Source organism: Eulemur rufifrons, chromosome 14 (genome assembly GCF_041146395.1).
Source record: "Eulemur rufifrons isolate Redbay chromosome 14, OSU_ERuf_1, whole genome shotgun sequence".
NCBI lineage: Eukaryota > Metazoa > Chordata > Mammalia > Primates > Lemuridae > Eulemur > Eulemur rufifrons.
The window spans coordinates 16,451,202-16,471,184 of record NC_090996.1 but is presented as its reverse complement, the minus strand read 5'-3'; the positions used below and the strand labels follow the sequence as shown (position 1 = coordinate 16,471,184).

Genomic DNA, 19,983 nt, shown 5'->3' with positions numbered 1-19,983 from the left:
CATCTGGACGACACAAGGAACTTCAAACTGGACAAGAGCGTCAGCTCCTCTCAGGGCTTCCCACCCCCATCTGGGCCCGAGAGCCGTGGACATAGGTGCCATCCTTGCGCGGCAGGGGTCTGGCCTGGACCGCACCTGTCCAGGGTCCCCCTCCTCCCCACTGTGGCAGGTTGGTCAACTTTCTTGCCTCTGTCCTCCCACCCAGTCCGAGTAGCCCTCCCCGTGCAGCCTGATCCATGCTGCCCCCCGGCCCTTCAAGGCACACGCTGATCCTGCCACAGCCCGGCTCTTTTTACGTTTTGCAGGTAAGGAAACACAGGCAGTGGGGGGACAGCTGTGCCCAGTGCTAAGGAGTTAACCAGGATGGGGTCTGGCCCCCAGGGGCTCGTGCAATGCGGTGGAGAGGCCCAGGGACACCAGGTTTTGAGTTCTGCTCACACTTTATGGGCTGTAGGGTGTCAGGCAGGCTCCCTCTCAGAGTCTTGGTTTACGTACCGGGAAAACGGACACACAGAGCTCCTGCCCGCTGGGGCTCCTGAGGGGCCTTAATGCAAGCTGCACGTGAACTTGGCTCGGTCCTGGCGTGGCCAAGGAAGCACCTGCCACCTTCGCTGTGGGTGGGAGCCAGGGATACAGAGATTAGCTATTCCACGGAGGGACCACAGGGTGTCCTGGGGGCTGGCCATTTCCCGACTACCCTGCCCACTAAATTTAGAAACTGCTCCACCCACACTGGAAGCCCCACCAGCCTGGTGACTGGTCTCAAAGCCGTGAGTCAGCATTATTAGGACGGAGGTGCCCGTGCGGAAGGGGCAGCTTAGAACCCCGTTTATGCTCAAGTGGAGGCTTCGAGAATTTCCTCTGCATAAGGACACCCCTGTACAGACCCTGCCAGCATTCCAGAGAGGCCCGCCAGTGGCACTGGAGGAGGTGACAAGCGGCCCCCATCGGCCAGTGCCAGCGAGCTGGCACCCCCGTGGCCCAGGGCCCAAGCAGCCTGTTGGGGGCTGATATTCGAGCCTCCCAGCTGGGGCAAACCCTGGCCAGAGAGCGGAAGCTCCAGGGAGGCCGCCTCTGGCTGCAGACGGGGAAGCGCTTTCCAACAATTGTCTGAAAATAGAACGGCTGGCTCACGAGGAAATGAGTCCCCGTCACGGGGAGGGGGCATGCAAGAGGGAAGAGTGCCGGGCAGGGAGGGGATCCAAGGCCTCTGACCCGAGAGGACCCGAGTGCACCAGTCTCCCAGCCCCTGGCATCTTGCGTGTCTGGGGAGGCCGCTGAGAAGGTAGGGCAGGTGCAGGCACCTTGTCCCAAGGGAGCCGCCAGGAGGAAGCGGGTGCTGGGGAAGAGGGCCTCCTCCCCAGGCCTTGGGTGTGTTGGGCAAAGGACTGGCCTGGGGGAGACATTCTGGTCCCACCTGACAGTGGTGCCCTTCTCTAGGCCTCAGTTTCCCTGTGAGTTCTATGGGCGTCAGGCAAGCTGCTCTGGGAAGGCCTGCCATGCTCTGGCGTCCAGGATTCAGAAGCTGCCCACTCTGGGCCAGGTGTGGTGTCTCTCGACTGCGGTCCTAGCCAGGAGGATCACTCAAACCTAGGAGTCCAAGCTGCAGTGAGCTGTGATCGTTCCGCCGCACTCCAGCCTGAAAGATGGAGCTAGACCGTGTCTCTCCAAAAGAACAGCAGCCGCCGCACTGAAGACCCCTACACTGAGTGCCACACCTCTAGGGCCCAGGCTTGGTGTCGCTTCCGCTGGGCCGAGGCTGCGTTTGAGCTGCCCACGCATGGACTTTAGGGGAGAGAAAAATGCATTCAACCTTGTTCTAAATCTAACATTTCTCTGTCTTTGAAAAATCACGAAGGTGTCGAATGTTAACAGCCACAAAGTGCCGGGCAGACCAAAGCTGGGTGCCCCCCGAATGGGGGGCCCGGACCCCCTGCCCAGTCCACATCCACAGAACCCTGGGCTCCAGGGAACACAGTCTGAGAACCAGGACAGAGCAGAGAGGACTGAGGAGCAGGGAAGTCCCCAATCCCACACGCCTGGCACCTCCTCCAGATTCCAAGGGTCTCCCTGAAAAGGCTGAGTCATGGTGGGGCGGGGAGGCTGTTTTCTGTTTGGGTGGCAGGTGGAAGTGCCAGGGCACCTTGTGACCAGTCAGCTTTGCTGGACAGAGGAGGGCAGAGGTCAAAGGCGTGGGCTGGGTGGGCCAGCCCTGGTTGGTCACAGCCAACACAGGGTGCCAGGCACAGCATTTCCTCTGGGGGCAAAGGGCAAGAGCCTTAGTTCCGCCCTGCTCCAGGCTGGTGGGGGCTGGAGGGGGCTGGGGCTTCCAGGGTGGGGCTAGGCGGGGGCTGGGAGGGGGCTGGGGGGACTGCAGGAGGTCAGGGGAAGCCTGGGTGGGGTGCTAGTTGGGGGGCACCTCACCTCGAGTGCCCTGTCCTGGGCAGTCCTGATTCTACACTCTCTGTCTGTGTCCCCCAAACCATCAAAATGTCCCAAACACTGTCAGGGGGTTACATAGGATTTTGTGTCCTGGTTTGGAATTGTTCAAGTTTTCTGCAAAGAGCATATACTATGTTTGCAATGAGAAAAATAACCTCATGAAATTTTCTTTTTAAAAAGACAAAAAAAAAAAAAAGCAAAGAAATGTCCCAGAAATTCCAACCCTTGTCTCAATCTCAACTAAGTTCCCAGATGGTGTTTCTGTCACTGAGCAGTCCTGCCACAAACTCACACCAGACTCCATATCCTGACCCTTGGCTCAGAAATTACTCAGGGACAAATTCTCCCAGGTTGGGTTGGTCCAGTGTGACTTTCTCCGGCTGAGGAAAGACCGGGGAGGGAGAAGAGAGTGGACTGTCCTGGTGTTTTGACATCAAGTGCAAATCTGCTGGGTTGACCAGGCTGAGCTGGGCAGTTCTTATGGGGGGGCGGGGAGGGGGTTCCACTGTGCAGCTGCAGACAGATGTGGCAGGCTGGCAGTGCCTCCAGGCTTCCTGCCTCACTCTGTGCTTAGTGCTGCCCACAAGCTGGACCTCAGTGAAGGTCCACACGTGGCATGGGCTTCCTTACTACACGGAGCTGGGGTCCCAGAGCAAGAGGCCCGGGAGACAGAGCAGGGCAGAAGTCGTACTGCTGTACAACACAATTCAATAAAAACAGACATATTTGGTCTTTGCCCTGGGTTCCTGGCACAGGGAATGTCTTTTATTCCCAACAGGCCACTTATCTGAGTTTATGCCAAGAAGGTGGCTCAGGCTGGGGCCCTAGATAGCTCCAGGATGGGGCTGAAACCAACCACATGATTGGCAAGTTGGAACTTTAGCTCTGCCTGAGTACCCACTCCTGGGATGGAGTTCAGTCATCAACAGACCACGGTTCAATCGATCATACCTGCGTAACAGACCTTGATACAGAACTCAGAACGCAGAGTGCAGGGAGCTTCCGGGGCGTACCGTGGTGCTGCAGGGCGGTACACTGGAGAGGGCAGGGGTGCCGTGTGCCCACCTGCACCCCGCCTACACAGCCCTTCCACTTGGCTGGTCCCGAATTGTATCTTTTTTAATAAACTGTAATCGTAAGATTAGCCCTTTCCTGAGTCTGTGAACTGTTCTTTTACAGTGAATTGTCAAACCTGAGTGGGCAGGTCGTGGGAAGCCCACATCTGTCGTCAGCCCCCTCCCAGATCTCAGGCTCCAGCCCAAGGCTGGGGTCTCCACCATCAGCTCCGCTGCTTCTCAGGCTCGGACTCAGCTGAGCCACCCACCAGCCTTCCTGGGTCTCCAGCCTGCAGAAGGGAGAGCTGCCGAATTGTGTGAGTCAATTCCTCCTCATGAACCTCCCCATACACCTCTCTATACATCCTACTGCTTCTGTTTTCCTGGAGAACTCTGACTAATACAGTTGGTGTTTGGAAAAACCAAGCAATTGCCTTTCATGATCTGGCGTGGACGTCCCATGACATCACTTTCATTGTCCTCTGTTGGCCAAGGCTGTCATAAAGGTCTGCCCAGGTTCACGGGGAGAGGACCCAGACCCCGCCCTTGGAGGCGTGGCAAGGTCACATGGCAGTGAGGACAGGATGGACAGAGAGACTGTTACAACCATCTCTGGAAAACGCGACGTGCTGCCGTCATGAAATGGTGACTTGGCTACAGTCATACTCTGGACCACAGATGTCTGGGGACAAGCCCCATAACCAGCTGATGGACACATGAGCTGTTTCAGTTTGGAGCGACTATGAATGAGGCCAGAGTAAATATCTCTGTACACGTCTTTCATTTAGACCTGATGTCACCTGTGTACACAGATGCAGGCCATTGTCTTGGTTCTCTCATCCTCCTTAACTTGGAGACAAAGCTGTCACTGAGTTCTTCACAGGAGTCTAATGAATGCGTGTGAAGCACTGACCCAGTGACCGGTACACAAAAGCAACTCAATGTTGGCAGCTATTGGTCTCCAGGCTGCTGTTGTTGGGGATGAGGGGCAGGATGGCTGTCATGCCATGACCTGCATTTTCCTAGAGCAGGTGTTTCAACCACAGCACTTGGTTGGGCAGTTCTCTGTTGTTGGGGCTGTCCTGGGCATTGCACGGTGTTCAGCCGCATCCCTGGCCTCCATCTGCTACCACATCCCTGTAGCAACTCCCTGCAAAAAAAATAAAAAATTATAGCAACTCCCTGCAAAAAAAATAAAAAATTATTCAATGATGCTAGTTAAAGTAGGAAGGCAGACTTCACTCAAGGAGGTCTATCTCAGAAGGTACACAGGGGCCTACTGCAGCGGGGTTTTGTAGTGAAGGGGAGAGATCAGGCTCAACTCTACCCCGAACACAGCACAGGCAAGTGGAATTCACAGCCTAGGAGCAGGTGGGGGTCAGTGGATGGAAAATGACCAAGAGGAAACATCTGGGGCCAGGCTAAACTGACCTAACAGGACTCTTGCTGACGGCAGGCTGGGGTGACCAGAGACCACCCCGGGGGTGGAGGGTATCTCAGGCATCCAAGCTGCTGTAACAAAGTACTTTAAACTGGGTAATTTATAAATAACAGAAGTTTATTGCTCACAGTCCTGGAGACTGGGAAGTCCAAGATCAAGGTGCCAGCAGATTTGTTGCCCGGTAAGGGTCTGTTTTTCATAGATGGCACCTTCTTGCTGCATCCTCACATGGCGGGATGGGGAAAGAGGCTCCATCAAAACCCGGTTTTTTTTTTTAGAGGCAAGATCTTGCTCTGTCACCCAGGCTGTAGTACAGTGGCACAATCATAGCTCACTGTAACCTCAAACTCCTAGGCTCAAGAGATCCTCCTGCCTCAGCCTCCCAAAGTGCTAGAATTCAAGTGTGAGCCACTGTGCTTGCCCATAAATTTTATTTTTTATTGTAGTAAAATACACGTAGTGTAAAATTTGCCATTTTAATCATTTTAAAATGTCCGGTTCAGTGGCATTTAGCACATTCACATTGTTGTACAACCATCACCAATATCCATCTCCAAAACCTTTTCATCATTTAATGACTTCTTTTTAAAAATTTTAAATTCTGGATCCATTTTAAATGTATACTGGTATATGGTGTGGATACAGTGTGGACCCAACTTTAACTTTTTTCTAGTTATCAAGTGGTCTCAATGGTATATATTAAAAAGCTCACATTCACCACACTGTATTAAGCCCATTTTAAAGTTCAGGAAACCAAGTCCGAGGCATGAAATGGAGAGACCCCCATCCCCTGCCAAAGGTCATGCCTCAGTGGGAGCTGCACCCCTACCTCTGCCTGTTTTCACTCTCTCCACATGCTGCTCTCAAGGAGCTAACGGGAAGAGTAAGACAGTATTACTAATAACAAAAACTTAGCGTGAAAAAACTGTGGTCGGGTTAGGGAAACAACACTTTGAAACTGAACAATCCCTGACCCCTGAGCCAGAGTCCTGCCTTTGAGGACAGTGGGACACACCTGGGGGTGTCATTCTGGAAACATCCCAGCAGGCGGGGCCAGTGGCTACTGCTGCTGGGATTGGTCCATTGGCAGTTGCTGATGGTGAGGTCATCACCGGCATCAGTGAGACTGGGTTGGGAGAGCATTTGGGAGCAGAACGGTGCAGGAGGGAGCCCACGTTCTCCATGGCAAGAGGTCATGGGGCCACTTCACAAACACTGAGCCACACCGTGGCTGAGGACAGGGAAGATCCACAGACTTCGCAGCACGTGCTCCTGTAGTGTCCCAGGATATGTGTGCCCTGTAAGCGCCTGAGCCCATGAAAACAGACTTTCCAAGACTTGGGCAGACTCTGTTCCTCTCCAGCCTGGCCGTGTGGCCTCCTTGTCCCCACTCAGGTGACGGTGTGGCCTCATTAGGGAGTTCTGGGAGCAGGGTCCAGAAATGCAGCCAGGGGCTCACCCTCCCATCCAAGTGATTCTGAATGGGTCACCCCCCACCCCAGTCCATCCTCCACCGGTGACAGGAAGAGGAGGTGGCTCCTCGGAAGCTGGTCCCTGATTCCTTGGCCAAGCGTGGGGTAACCCTGATGTGGCCCTGCCTTTGCTGGGCCTGTATGTCCCCACGGCAACCGTGAGCTGGGGCTTCAGATGGTGGCCTGTGTCCCCCCTCAACACCAAGGCTGTGGCCAATAACCATTTGTCACCATTTTTATTGTTTTTATTTTTTAAATTTATTTTTTCCTAACAACCAGACAATGTGGGAACTGTTTTCATCTTGTCTTTCATAAAGAGGAAAAATAGTTCTTGTTACCCATTTCTTGGTCAAACACGGGAAGTCAAAACGCAGAGGAGGGGCTGGTCAGTGTGGCCTGCCAGGCGCCCCTCCTCATTTGCGGGGCCCCCTGCCCTGCGCAGTGGGCGATGCCCGTTCCCCGCACCGCCCTCCGCCCGGTGACAAACCGCAAGCCCTATGACCTGGCCGAGATTTCCAAAGCACTGTTACCAGCGAGCAAACTCCCGCCTTCCGTCCGCGCAGCGCCCTGCGCCCCCAGCAGACACCCTGGGACCGCCCGCAGAAGACGCGGCCCGGCTGCGCGTGTGGCCTGCGCAGCGTGGGGCGCAGGCACCGGTGCCCGCGGCAGGCCCAGCACGCGGCCCCTCCCGACACCTGCGTAGATCTGAGCCCAGGTGCAGGTTCCTCGTCTGTACAGGTGCGCTCGGCTGGTGCCGGCCCCGCCCGGCCGGGGAGGGGGCGTGGCCGAAAAGAGGGGCGTGACCGCACGGAGGGCGTGGCCGGTGGCGCCGGGAGGGGGCGTGGTGGAGGCGGGGAGTGGGCGTGACCGACATGGCCTGCCGGGTGGGCGGGGCGGCCCCAGGGGCGTGGCATGGCTAGCGGCGTAGGTGTGGCGGGCCGGCGATGTGGGCGTGGCCCTAGGCGTGGGCGTGGCGTGGCCGGCGGCGGGGGCGGGGCGGGTGTGACGCGCGCCGACGCGATCCCGGAAGCGGAGTCAGATGCTGGGGAGCCCGGCGGGCGCGCTGGCGGGCGGGGGGACTCGTTGTTCTTCGCGAAGTCGGAGCCCGAGCGCCAGGCGGCGGCGGCGGCCCAGGGGCAGCGGGAGGGTGAGCGCGAGCGCGAGGAGAGCGCGTGCCCGCGAGGAGCCGCCGCGCGCGCCCGCGCCCCACGCGCGACGCCAGGTGAGCAGCGGCCGGCCTGGACTGGGGCCGCGGGGCCGCTGAGTCACGGCCGCCTGGGCGCGGGCCGGGCGGGGTCGACGTGCCCGGGACCCCCGCCCCCCGCCCCCCGCCGCGCACCTGCCCAGGTGGGCTGGGCCAGGGTCCTCTCGCCCCGCCCCTGAAGGTGCGGCGCGGCCCGCCCGGCGCCCACCCCAGACCCACGGCCGGGAGTGCGGGGCGCGGCGCCACGTGCGGGGAGCGCGGAGGGGCCCGGGCCGTCTGCACCTCGCCGCTTCCGCCCCGCGTTTCCGCGGCGGAGCCGGGCCTGCCCTCCTGCGTCCCGCCGTGACGGGCGCCGCTCCCGCCCGGGGGCAGGGTCCACGCCGCGCCGCGGGACGAGCGGGTCCGCGCGGCCTTCCCGGAGGCGAGGGGCCGGGCTCAGGGTCCCGAGTCCCCCAGGGCCGAGCTGCGCGGGCACCGGAAGCCGTGGGTCGGGAGGCGGCAGGTGACAGTCTTGGCGGCCCGTGTCACTTGGCTCACGTGCGGACAGGGTGAGGGCTCCTCCGGCTCTGACCGTGTCGGTTCTCTGACCTCTGTCAAGTTCAGGAAACGCGCGAGGTGTGTTTCTGTACAGTCTCTGGAGCCAGGAGAGGGACCCCTCGTGCTCCTGGCTCTGAGTTGGGTCCACTTTGGGAGAAGCAGGTGGTCCTGCCCTGCTGACTTGTCGCGGGGTCTCCTGAGTACCGGCAGACTCCCCCAGTCCGTGGAGCAGCCTCTTTGTGTCTCTGTTAATGATTAGGGTGGTGTTTACGCGCTCTTGTAGCCCAGGCAGGATCGGATCCACTAGCCATTCATTCTGCGATGGACCGACGGACAACCCCTCTGTTCTGCCAGGCGCCTGGCCACGGGATGCTCCAGAGACGCCGAACTGCCATATGAAATGCCTGATAGAAATCTGTGTGGTTTGGCTTGGACTGAGCTCTTCCCTCACCTTTGGTTGACCAGGGTGGGCTTTGGGAATCTCTCGACTGGGGAGGCTTTGCTGTGACAGCAGCGCTGTAAAGGCATCTCCTGGGCTGCGGTGCCTCTGGAGCTGCGCTCAGCAAGCAGGATGTTTCCAGGGACTTGGAGCTTTAGAAAAGGTGCTAGTCTAAGCAGGTGGATGGGGTCTAGAAAGGTGTAGGTGGGCTGTGCAGGTGTGTGGGACGCAGCTACAGCCCATTGCGTTGTGGGCATCCAACACTATTTATGAGAACTTCCCTCCTTAGGTAACCCAATAGGAATGTCTGGGAGCTTGACCTTTTAGAGGGAGTCAACTTTTATAACTTAAAACTAGACCTCTCATTATTCCAGAATAAAACATTTATTAAAGCAAAAACCAAACTCGGCTTCTCTGGAGCACAATTGCCATTTGTACTTGAACTTAGTCTGGGCTTGGCGGGACTGGTTCCAAGTTTAGTACTGCTTACTCCCCAGGTGGTTGCTAGAATCAGGACTTGGAAGAGGGGACTTGTGGAAGGCGGCTCCCACGAGGGTCCAGCCCTTTCTCCAGCCCCCGCTAGGCCGCTGTTGAGTAAGACGTTTTCCTGGCCATTGCTTGTCCTCTGAGGTGCGTGCTTTCGCTCTCAGGGCTCTGTGACGGTGGGAGGGTTTGTTTACAGTCTCAGAGCTGTTTGCCATCCGGCCCTAGAAGAAGTTATGCCTGTTTCTGTCCCGGCCGTTTCTGAGTCTAAAGGTTTCGGGAGTGGACTTTCTGGGTTTCGGGTCCAGTCCACACGGGAAATGGAAATCCGGCCAGCTGGGAGAATTCTCTGTGTGGCTCCTCGGAGCAGTAAACAGTGACTCACCGCTCTGCTCCCCACCCTCCCTGTTCCCTGCAAGTGGAAGATGCGTTGCTCCGGTATTTACTTTTGCTTTTTATAAGTCACAGACTCGTCATGTTTCCGCTTTCTTACAGTTTCAGGAAATTGAAAGTGTCACCTTAAAATTGTAGAATTTCGGAGCAGGTAGAAAACCTGAGGGGTCACACAGTCCACCCTGACTGCCCATGTTAGGTGGGGAAACTGAGGCCCTGAGGGTTCACTCACCCAGCCTGAAGTCGCAGAGGTGGGTGGCTGGGAGTCAGGGTCTGGCCCAGCGTCTGCCGTCTAGCGAGGTGCTGGGGTGGGGGTTGCTCTCCGGCCCCCCTCTCCCTGCCTGGCTTCTCTGACCCCAGTGCTGGGCCTGCTTCTGTGTTAGGCGGCAGGAGCCGGTGTAGGGAAGACACGTTCCCTGCCTGGCAGGAGCTCACCATGCAGTGAGGCACCACCTGTCCACAGAAGGATCTAGAATCAGGTCTCAGTAGAGGGCACTTGCCTTCCTCAAGGAGGACATGCCCAGCATAGAAGCCTGAAATGGCAACGGGGCAAGGAGTGGTGGCTCAGGAGGGACTTGAGACCTCCACCCACCTGTGGGACCAAGATTGAGGCACCAAGACCAGAGTGAGGGCATCTGGTTCGGCCAAAGCTGTGGTCCAGACAGGAGAAGCTGGATGAGTGGACGAGAAGGAGAGACGAGGGGTTGGGGTGATGGTGCATGAGTGGTATAGTGGGGGGTGATGTCCCCTGAACTCGGGACTCAGAGGGGAGGATGGGGAGTGTCTGGGTCGCTGGGCTTTTCTAGGGGACGTCCCTGCTGGATGTGGAGGCTGGAGCTGGGGCTAGAACAGAGCCCTTAGCCTGGACAGGAGCCTCAGGCAGGGGGACCACTCAGCGAGCTGGGGCGTGGGGAGGGCTGGGGTGGAGGAGCCAGGGTGGGGTGCTGGGGGGTGGGGGGGTGTGGTCTGCAGCTTGCTGTCAGCCACAGCAGCTGTCTGAGTCACCTCTGGATGTAGCTGGGATGACACAGCTTCCTCAGCCTGCAAATGCAAGGTGACCAGACGTCCTCCAAGCAGGGCAGACAGTCGTGGCTTGCCGGAGGGCAGCTGGCCAGGGCCAGGCTTCAGGCTGGGGTGGCCCGGGCTGGGGGGTATCGAGCGGGGTACTGCAGGACAAATCCTGCACGCTGAGGGACCACGTCCAGGGGTGGTGGGGACCCTTCCTGGTCCAGGACATCTCAGTAGGATGAGTCATTGGCCCTTCTTGGGGACCAGTTTGGGAGTGCCCTCTGGGTACCAGCGCCGCCTCGGCCCCACCCACTCATAGGAGTGGCACCCACTTTGTGTCCCTTGTCAAAAGCCTCCCGCCAGAAGCAGCCATGTCCCCGGGGGTTTCTGGTTTTGTGGATTTGCATCCCTGGCAGGAGTCGCTGCGAGGAGGGGAGTTGCTGCCTCGCTGCCTGGATTTTTGAACCTGCTCCTCTTGGGCAGAACTTCCACCTTCCTCCCACCACTGCTCCATCTTCCCGTATCCGACGTCACCTGTGGGAACAGGAGTGGGAAGGGGTGCTCCCAGGAGGCCTGGAGGTGGTGGGGGTGTGGCATCGCAGTCCTCAAGAACTGGCGCCTCGAGGGGAGCCCAGCCGTGCTAGCTTCAGAGAATGGGGAGGGTGGTCTGGGTCAGTCACTTACCTAGGAAGGAATTAGAGGCCTTTGAAACGGTAAGATCTCCTCTCTCCTGGAATCCATCCCTGCGGCCATCCAGGTGGGCTCTGGCCCACTCCCCACCTGTCTTTGTACAGAAGAGGTCCCCTCCTGGGCCCAGAAGGGTCTTTCTCGTTGTGTGCCAGCACACAGAGAGATGTCGGAGCTATAAACCCCCCGACGAGCTCAGTCAGAACAGCAGGTGACAGCGACTATTTGCTGGGATTTAAAAAGGAAATAACAACCCTCTGGCTCACCCGCTTTCTGAAAGGGCAGTTTCTGGACTGTTGACGCCAGCTACATGCCCTGCCCTCTGGGGTGCCCGGGCACCGATTCTGAGTCCCTGCCACGCCCTTCGTGGGCAGAGCAGCCCTGCCCTGCGCCTCGTGGGCCCCTGCGGCTCCGGCTCCCAGGTTCGTCCCACGCGGCGGACGCAGAGTGGGCTCCATGAGGCTGCCGATGTGTGTGTGCCGCCTGTTCTAGAGGAAATGGTTTTTCCTGTTGAGCCTTGTTTCGAGGGACATCCCATTGCCGTTTCTGGCTTTGGGTTGAAAACCCTACCTCTTCAATTAGAAAAACAGTCACCTAGCGGGTGTTCCAAGTTACAGGTGCCGACCGAGGCCATTCTGGGGCAGCGTGTGTTCAGGGATGTGGGACGTGACGCTGTTGTCTCACGCAGATCAGCGAGTGTGCACCTCGGCGACTCAGACCCGCCGTTGCAGGATCCCAGCCTTGGCACTGGCTGCTAAACCTCTCTGGTGACTTTACTGAAATTCAGGGGACCTCACAGGGCATCGGGTCCCACGAAAGGCCTCGCTGAGATCTGTTCGTTGATGGGCAAGGCGTGTGCCGAGTGGGCTCTGTGGAGCCGGGCAGCAGTGCTCTGGGGGCGCACAGGAGCTGGGGAGCAGCTTCTCGGGTGTTCTGTGACAGAGGCGTGCGCTGCTGCCCGCGGCCTCCCAAGGCTGCGTCTCCAGCCCGGCTTGGAGCAGGGTCCTTTGTGGGCGCTCTGGTGGCATCGAGGCTGCCAGAGGTCTGGTGATTTACAAAACCCCTTTTAAAGCAGCTGTTTTTAAATGAGTTGCTTTGCAGACTTTCTCACACGTGCAAACTGTCCTCTGGATTTCTTTCCAAAAGCAAACTCACTTTTCTTGCCTTTGGTGTTGGAAGCGACTTTAGGTCGGTACCACGTGGGTTCGTGTTGTGTGTTTTGGGTAGAGGCTAGTAGCAGTGTCGACCTTTCCACGCGCCGAGTTCACAGAAGCAGCGCCCGGCCCGACCCGCCCTCTGCGCCTGGCACCAGCCTGAAGGGCAGGACCCTGGTCTGGGGCATCTGGGCCCCAACTTGGCTGACGCCGTCCTGCCTCACCTTTCTGAGCCTACAGGTATCCTGTTCTCGGGCCCTGGTACAGGTGCGCCCGGGCCCTAGGGGTATGGGGGAGCGCAGGCATCGTCCACGTCCTTAAGCTCGTGAAAGTGGTCAGCTGACCCTCATGGGGTCACTTGTGGGGTTCTGAGCCCCTGTCCTAGCCTCCTGGTCACCTCGGCATCCCATCTCCTTAATGGAAAGATCTCTGCACTGAACTTTGCCCCCGGTGTCCAGCCAAGCTCAGGACGTCACCAGGGGGTCCAGCCAGTGGGCCCCTTCACTGGACCTCCCTTTTCCGCTCGGCAGGCGGTGGCCCTGTGGGCCCCAGGGAGCGGGTCCTCGCCGGGTGGGAGGGGCCTCGGGTGTGTGGGAATGTGAGCTCCGGCTCTGTAAACAGCTGGTGACTCACCACATAGCTATGTCACTGGCCGCTGAGCCCTGTGCACTGACGTGCTCTGAGTGTGAGCTGGGAGAGCCCGCGGCCCTCCCCCTCCGACACAGAGACCTTCTGGTGCCCCCAGGCCCTCTTGGGTGGCAGGAGCCAGCTGGGGCCCAGCCCCCCAAGTGTCGGCTTCACCCCAGCCCAGGGTGGGAGGGTCAGGCCTGTGGGGTGCTCGCTGGTTGGGTCTCTCCCAAATGACAGGGTTCACCGCCGCTCCCTCCCTGTGAGGGTCACCCCAGACCACTGCTTGCTGCCTCTCAGGGTCCCTGTGGGGAGTGCTGGGTCCCTCCTGCCCAGGAGCCCAAAGCCCACCAGAGGCCTTCTCCGGAGTCCTGCTCTGCCCGCCAGTGCCGCTAGAGGACTGGGACCCTGTCTTGGTTTGCAGCCCTCTGGTCATGGGCAGTGGGAGGGCTGTGGGGACACGGCCCAGGGGCCCCCAGCAGAGGCAGGGCCAGAGGGTGGGGAGGTCCAGGCCAGGCTCACCAGTGCAGGGCCCAGGTCCTGGGTGTGCAGCAGGCCCAGTGGGGTCGCCCACCCAGGGGACTCGCGCTGGGGGAGACGCTTCGCCGAGGGCTGCCCTCTGGACCTGAGGACCCCTCTCTGCGTGTTTCTCTGACGTCCCCTCTGCTCGGCTCATCTCGTCCTGTGCTTGGAGTGTGGGTAGTGGGCGGGGTGGGGGTGTGGACCCACCCACGGCTGTCTTGTGTCCTCTGCAGCCCCCTCCTCACGGATGGGGGCGCCTGTGTTTGTTTACTGCCTGATGCCTCGTGATGTCTGAGCACAGGCCTGACCTGAAGTCCTCATTGCTTTTGGGCTTCTCCGTTTCCATGACGACTGTGGGGGGGCTGGCCACTTCCCAAGGTCGCCATGGCAACTATCAGAGGGGAATCATGCTTGGGATGGTTTGGCTGGGTTTTTCATGAATGATTAGAATGTGTGACACAATGCAGACGGAGACTGGGCAGGGCGGGCGCGCGGGCGGGGGTGGCGGGGACAGCTCCCGCCAGACGGCCCGTTAGCTGGTGAGGCGGCGGCGGCTCCCCACCTCTGGCCACAGCCTCTAGACCTGCTGTCCCCCAGGAGCCCCCGCCCATCCCTCAGGCCGCAGGGTCCTGGTGCAGGGGCCGCTCTCGTGGAGGTGGTGATGTCACAGCCGCAGCGCCCTTGGCCCTGGTAGGTGTCCCTCAGGCTGCAGAGAAGGCGGGGCTGGGGGTGGCAGGTGCTCTACCCTGGCCCATCTTTTAGGGTGAGGCTCCACGAGGGCAGGGGCTCCCCTCTCAGGAGCCAGCTGGGTGTGGAGTGACGGGCGCTCTGCCAGGCAGGGCCACCGTCCAGTGGGGCCAGCTGTGCCCCTGGGTGCTGGGCAGGCTGTTCCCGGGAGGCCTTGCTGCAGGACGCTTGGGTATCCAGGACAGAGCACTGTGAGCCTCTCGGGTGCAAGTGTCTCGTCTGAGTTCAGGAAGGGACTCACAGGAGGAAGCAACAATTGCTGACGCCTGACGTCCACCCCGCAGCCCTGGCAGCTCCAGCATGGGGAGGGCAGCAAGGGGCAGCGTGTGGCTGTCAGGCCCTTGTCGGGGGCCTGGGCGGGGGCCCAGCTGTTCTGTGGGCCCATGCTGATGCTGGAGTGAGGCGCGCCCGGGGGCCCCTCGCAGGGCTGGGGTATGGCAATGCCCGTCTTGTTTTCCGGGTGCTGTGACCAGACAGCACGGGCTGAGGCACTTGGTCTCCCTGGGACAGCCCTGCTGAGAGAGGAGCCGCCCGTCCCCAGCCTGCCAGTGCCTAACCACGCTCACTTCCGTGTGCTCTTTTGTGTCTTTCTAGTGACGATTTCCAAGCAGTTCCGTCCTGGTGACCGTGCCCAGGTTATGACGACTAATCCCAAACCGAACAAGGCATTAAAGGTAAGGCGCTGGGCGGCTGCTCTGGGCAGGGCCGTCACTGTCCCCGACACAGGCCTGGGAAAGGTTCTCTCAACTCCGGAGCAGCTTCCTTCCCAGGCTGCCCTCAGGGTGTGACAAGAGCCTCCCTGTCACCAGGACTGGGGGGCACTGTCGGCTGGGGGGGCCAGTGGGGGGGGGTGACAGAAGTGGGGACTCTGGCCCTGGGAGACCCTAGCCCTGAAGTCTAGGGAGACGACTCCCAGGCTGAGGGGGTGCAGGGCGGGTGCCCGCTGGCTGGGGCTGCATCCGTGAGTCCCCAGGCCCTGTTTCTGCCCAAGCTTGTCACCCAGCTTTGGGTGGCAGTGTGGCCTCTGGTGACCGGGGCTCTCTGGCTCTGTCTGTGCTGGTGCTTGCTGCCTCCTGGCCCTGACAGTGTCGCTGGCACACAGGACACACGTGTGGACAGGAACCAGGATGGACCGAGGTCACTGCTGCCCTCCTACGGGGACAGCCCTAAACTCTATCCTGTTCTAAGAGGGTCGTGTGACAGTGGTAGTTGTCCTGGGGGCCGCCTGTGGCACCATGTCAGGCAGCCCGAGAGAGCGTGCAGAGGGTCACAGCCCGGGCTTTCTGCCCTGGACGCCGGGCTCCTGACTACCGTGTTGGGTGTCCCTGTGGCTGCCAAGTTGTCCCCAAGCCCGGCCCTCCCGGTGGTGACCGGCTCTCTGGCCCATAGGTCAAGAAGGAGGCGGGCGAGAACGCCCCGGTGCTCAGCGACGATGAGCTGGTGTCCATGTCGGTGCGCGAGCTGAACCAGCACCTGCGGGGCCTCACCAAGGAGGAGGTGACCCGCCTGAAGCAGCGCCGGCGCACGCTCAAGAACCGCGGCTACGCAGCCAGCTGCCGCATCAAGCGGGTGACGCAGAAGGAGGAGCTGGAGCGGCAGCGCGTGGAGCTGCAGCAGGAGGTGGAGAAGCTGGCGCGCGAGAACAGCAGCATGCGGCTGGAGCTGGACGCCCTGCGCTCCAAGTACGAGGCCCTGCAGACCTTCGCACGCACCGTGGCCCGCGGGCCCGTCGCGCCCACCAAGGTGGCCACCACCAGCGTCATCACCATCGTCAAGTCCGCGGAGATTGCCCCCTCCGTGCCCTTCTCCGCGTCCTAGTGCCTGCCGGGGCCACGTGGGGGGGCGGTGGGCCGGCGCCTCCCGCGTGCCTGTCAGAGGGTCCTTGGGACCCAGACTGTCAACATCCAAGTCAAAGTGCGGCCCCCTGGGCCACGGCAGCTCGCGCCAGGGCGAGGTTGCAGGTGCGGGATGCGGAGCAGGCTCTGGGGAGCCGCCGCCGCACGCCACCCACGCTCATGCGCACACGCGTGCACACACACTCACACGCCCTGCCCCTTCTCCCCGGCGTATGTGTCTGGTTTTGGGAGCTGGTGTCTCGCACCCATGGGAGTCAGGATGTAGGGCGGGAAGGTCCTGGGAAGGAAGGTGCTGATGTCTCCTGCAGGGGCTGCCAGAGGCAGCAGCTGCCCTTGCAGCCTGGCTGGCGGGGGCTTGTCTTCCGCGTCCTGTGGGCAGCCCGCCAGCCGCTGCCGGAGCCCCGCTGCCCTGACCCGGCTCTGGCTGCCCCGAGAGGGGAGTGGACGGAAGGCGGTCGGCCCCTTCGTCTTCCAGCCATCCCTGTCGAGGCGCACTGTGATCTGCTTCAGCCCTGAGCATGCAGCCTCCGCCGCTCGGGCACGGATGGGAGGGCCGCCGGCGTGGGCTGGTGCCTGTGTATGCATGGTACACGCGTGTACACCTGCATGCGTGTGTACAGACCTGCCTGCCAATACTGCACCCGTGTGCCGGCAGCTCGGGGGGCCTTGGAAGAGCAGCTGATCGCATGGGGACGGCCTGTGGGTACGTGGGCGGGGGAGGTGTGTGTACGTCGTGGTCCTGCGTCGCCTGTGTAGGTGCAGAAGCCACCTCCCCGCAGGAGCCAGCCCACGTGGTCACGACCCCATGGGCCATTCCCGGGTCTCAGTGCAGACAGGCAGGTCTCAGGCCGGTTTCCCTGGAGCTGCCTCTTGCCAGCTGCAGTGGGCACGGGAGAGCGTGAGGGTCTTTCTGTGGCCTGGAGGGCAGGGCTGCTGCGGCCCGGGTGGGGGCTGTGGCCTGAGGGATGCCGGTGGACGTGGAGGTGGCGGGGGGACGTCCTGTGTGGAGTGGGGGAGGAGGTGGGAGCAGTGCCCCGGGAACATGAGAGGTGGGCCTGGGACGCAGGGAGGTCGGAGGGTGCGACTGGAGGGGAGGGGCTGGACACTGGGCCAGGAGCGCCTTGGCAGCTCTGGCAGGAGGCAGGCTCTGCCACCCTGCGCTTTCTTCCCAGAGCTCACAGTGGCTGTGTCTTGGCCGTCCTTGGGCTTCCTTTCGCAGGGAGCCCTGAGGGCTCTGGTGCCTGTGCATGGGGGCTTGTGGCCGTCCTGGGACCCCCACCTGGGGCGAGCTGGCAAGATGGAGCCCCAGCCACTGGCCAGAAGCCGCCACGTAGGAAAAGCTGAGGCGATGCCAGGACCCGGCCCCTGGTTCCCTCTGAGCCACGCCCACCCAGGGAGACCCCAGCAAGCGGCACCACCCCCTGTGGGTGTGATCCGGGCAGGAGGGCAGAGGACGGGCGGCCCCAGGGCTGCGACACGATTCTGTCTGCTGTTAGAGTGACCAGGAAGCTGCAGGCCTAGCCGGCTCCAGGGCACACGGGGCCCTGCCGGTGCAGAAGGCCGGTGTTTAGATACGAGGTGGTGACGCCACAGCCATGGTAGGTAATCCATATTGGATATCGATAAGGACCATGGGGAATATTTAAAGAGAGAAAGATAAAATATATATATATATAAAATTATATACACATTTTATCGTATAGATTTTTCGTAGCGATTTTCCTTTTCCAGTTTGATACTGTAAATCTTTATCAGAGCAGAGCCGCGGTGGATGCTGGGCGGGTGGGAGTGGGGGCGGGTCGCCCTCCCTCCTGGCCTCTCGGAAGGAGGCCGGTGCCCGCCGCCTCCCCCGTCTTCCGTGGCTGCACCAACCCCACACCGGCAGGTGTCATGCTCGGAGCCGCGGTGGGTTGCACGTCCTCTGCAGTCTTGGGGTCCTTGGTGTCCCTGTCTTGTGGGACGTGGGCAGGTGGGGGGACCATCGCCGTGGGGTGGGGAGGGGACGCCCCCCCCGGCTCTGCCTGCCCAAGATGGTGCGTTCTGCTCTTTTCTGATCATTGAGATTTCATTGTCATGATTTAATATATGGATTTTTTTTTTTTTATTTAAGAAAAAAGACAAGGACCTCTTTGTCGTGTGGGTTTGTTTTCTGTCTCTGTGCCTCAGGCTTCCAAAGAAGGAAGGTCTTTGCTTCTCCCAAGGCGGTCGGGACCCCCCGTGTCCCGCGTCTTCCCCTGGTTTCTCCTGCCTCTGCTCCTCGGCGGTTTCATTTCAATATTTATTTTTGTGCTGCTTTTTACGTGATATAAATTATTGAGGAGAGATCACATGTATGGACCCTCGCCTGGCGCAGGCCCTCACCCGCCACCCTGCCCTGTCCCCGTGTCGCGGCTGCCACCTGATTTACTGCTGTACATCTTGCTGCTGTGACTGCTTTTGTACCTTTGCAATAAAGATTTTTCTGGTTTCAGATCCTTCTCGTTGCCATGTTGGTGTTTGGGCTGGGGCTTTCTTGGGCCAAGAACCCCCGTCCTGGGGGCTGCTGGGATGTTCTGGGCCCCTGCATGTCCCCTTATGTCACCCGGAGAGGCGGCTCAGGGTGGGTTTCCAGCACTTGCGACTGTGATGTCGGGACAGCCGTGGGAATGGTGTCAGCCGGGCAGGACGCAGGTGGTTGTTGCCGCCTCCACGTCCTGGGCTCACTCTGCACGGCAGCGGGTTCCTGAGTGCCCCCACCTGCCCTGCCCAGAAGCCTCCTGTGCACTGATGCGGCCTGTCCTTTCCCACTGGGTTTCCCAGGCGGGTGCGGGGGCCGGGCATCCCCTCACGGCTTTGTCTTCGGGACTCTGAGATGAGCCCGCGGGAAGTGAGAGCGACGGGTATGTTGGGGAGCAGAGAGCAGAGCTCCGCACAGTGGCCTAAGTGGTGGCCCCTTCTGAAGAGCCAGGCCCCGTCCTGACCCGTGCTGCCCCTGCCAGCCCTCATGGTGAGCACCCTCGCCCCACTGTCCCTGTCCTCAGACCTGGGTTCACGGGGCAGGAATGCACTTTGGTGCCAGACCACTTGGGCTGAAATCCCAACTCTGTGTGTGACCTTGGGCTGGTTCCTTCCCTCTCTGAGCCACAAGTTCCCATCTGTAAGTGGCGCGTGAGCAGCGATGTGCACAAAAGGCGCCTCAGCAGATTGGGGTTTGAATCTGTGCTGGGGCTGCTGCGCCCCGAGCTCGTGACACCAGCAATGGCAATGACAGGTGTTTTCCCAGCTAAGCCAGACGTCCCTGCAGCCAGCCCCAGGGACCTGGTCCCAGCCTGCCCTTCGAGGGGAGCTGTGGGCACAGAACCCCTGCCCAGCCTTGGGCTCCTGGAGGCTGTGGGCAGACAGGGGCGTGTTGCAGGAGACCCTGTCCTGGCCAGCTGCTCAGCTGCCGCAAGTCTGGGCTGGGGTCCCCCAGGGCTTCTGCCTCTGTGTGCGGATTGCCGGGGATTTTCTGTGGGGCCATTTCACAGACGAGGCCAAGAGAGGTTACACCACTTGGCGGGAGCACGGGGCCTGCTCCTCGGCCCATGGGTGAAGCCTGGAGAGCTCCTTCCTCATCATCTGTGTTCCCCATCCCTCCCCCCTCCCATGAGTGCACCCACAGCCCCCCCGGGAGGCGAGGCGGCAGCCTGGACCCCCCCACAGCCGTATTCCGTCCGCACGAGGCAGGAGCGCTGGGCGTCGCGCTCAGCCCACATGGCTTTGGTGTTATGTTAGAAAGAAGGCAGCCGGGCCTCGTCCTTGGGGCACCGGTGTCTGGCAGGGTGGAGAGAGTGGGCCTGTGGAACCAGCCCCCCGGTGTCCAAGTCCCTGCGCTGTGACCTCAGGCAACTCGCTGGACCTCTCAGCTTGGTCACCTTCCCGCTGTCCTGAGAACCCA

At 60.6% G+C, this 19,983-nt stretch overlaps 1 protein-coding gene across 3 annotated transcripts; it reads left to right on the top strand.

Moving 5' to 3' along the window:
• The first annotated feature begins 7,474 nt into the window (after window positions 1-7,474).
• On the top strand, window positions 7,475-18,537 carry MAFK (MAF bZIP transcription factor K). Of its 3 annotated transcripts, none has more exons than XM_069485852.1 (3): window positions 7,475-7,632; window positions 14,806-14,885; window positions 15,601-18,537. In XM_069485852.1, exons 2-3 carry the CDS (start codon window positions 14,850-14,852, stop codon window positions 16,027-16,029), a joined length of 465 nt encoding a protein of 154 aa, XP_069341953.1. In that variant the 5' UTR covers window positions 7,475-7,632; window positions 14,806-14,849; the 3' UTR covers window positions 16,030-18,537. The 3 variants fall into 3 exon arrangements, with proteins under 3 accessions (XP_069341953.1, XP_069341955.1, XP_069341954.1); XM_069485854.1 differs by lacking the exon at window positions 7,475-7,632 and adding an exon at window positions 8,136-8,229; XM_069485853.1 differs by lacking the exon at window positions 7,475-7,632 and adding an exon at window positions 14,138-14,154.
• Window positions 18,538-19,983: the final 1,446 nt, after the last annotated feature.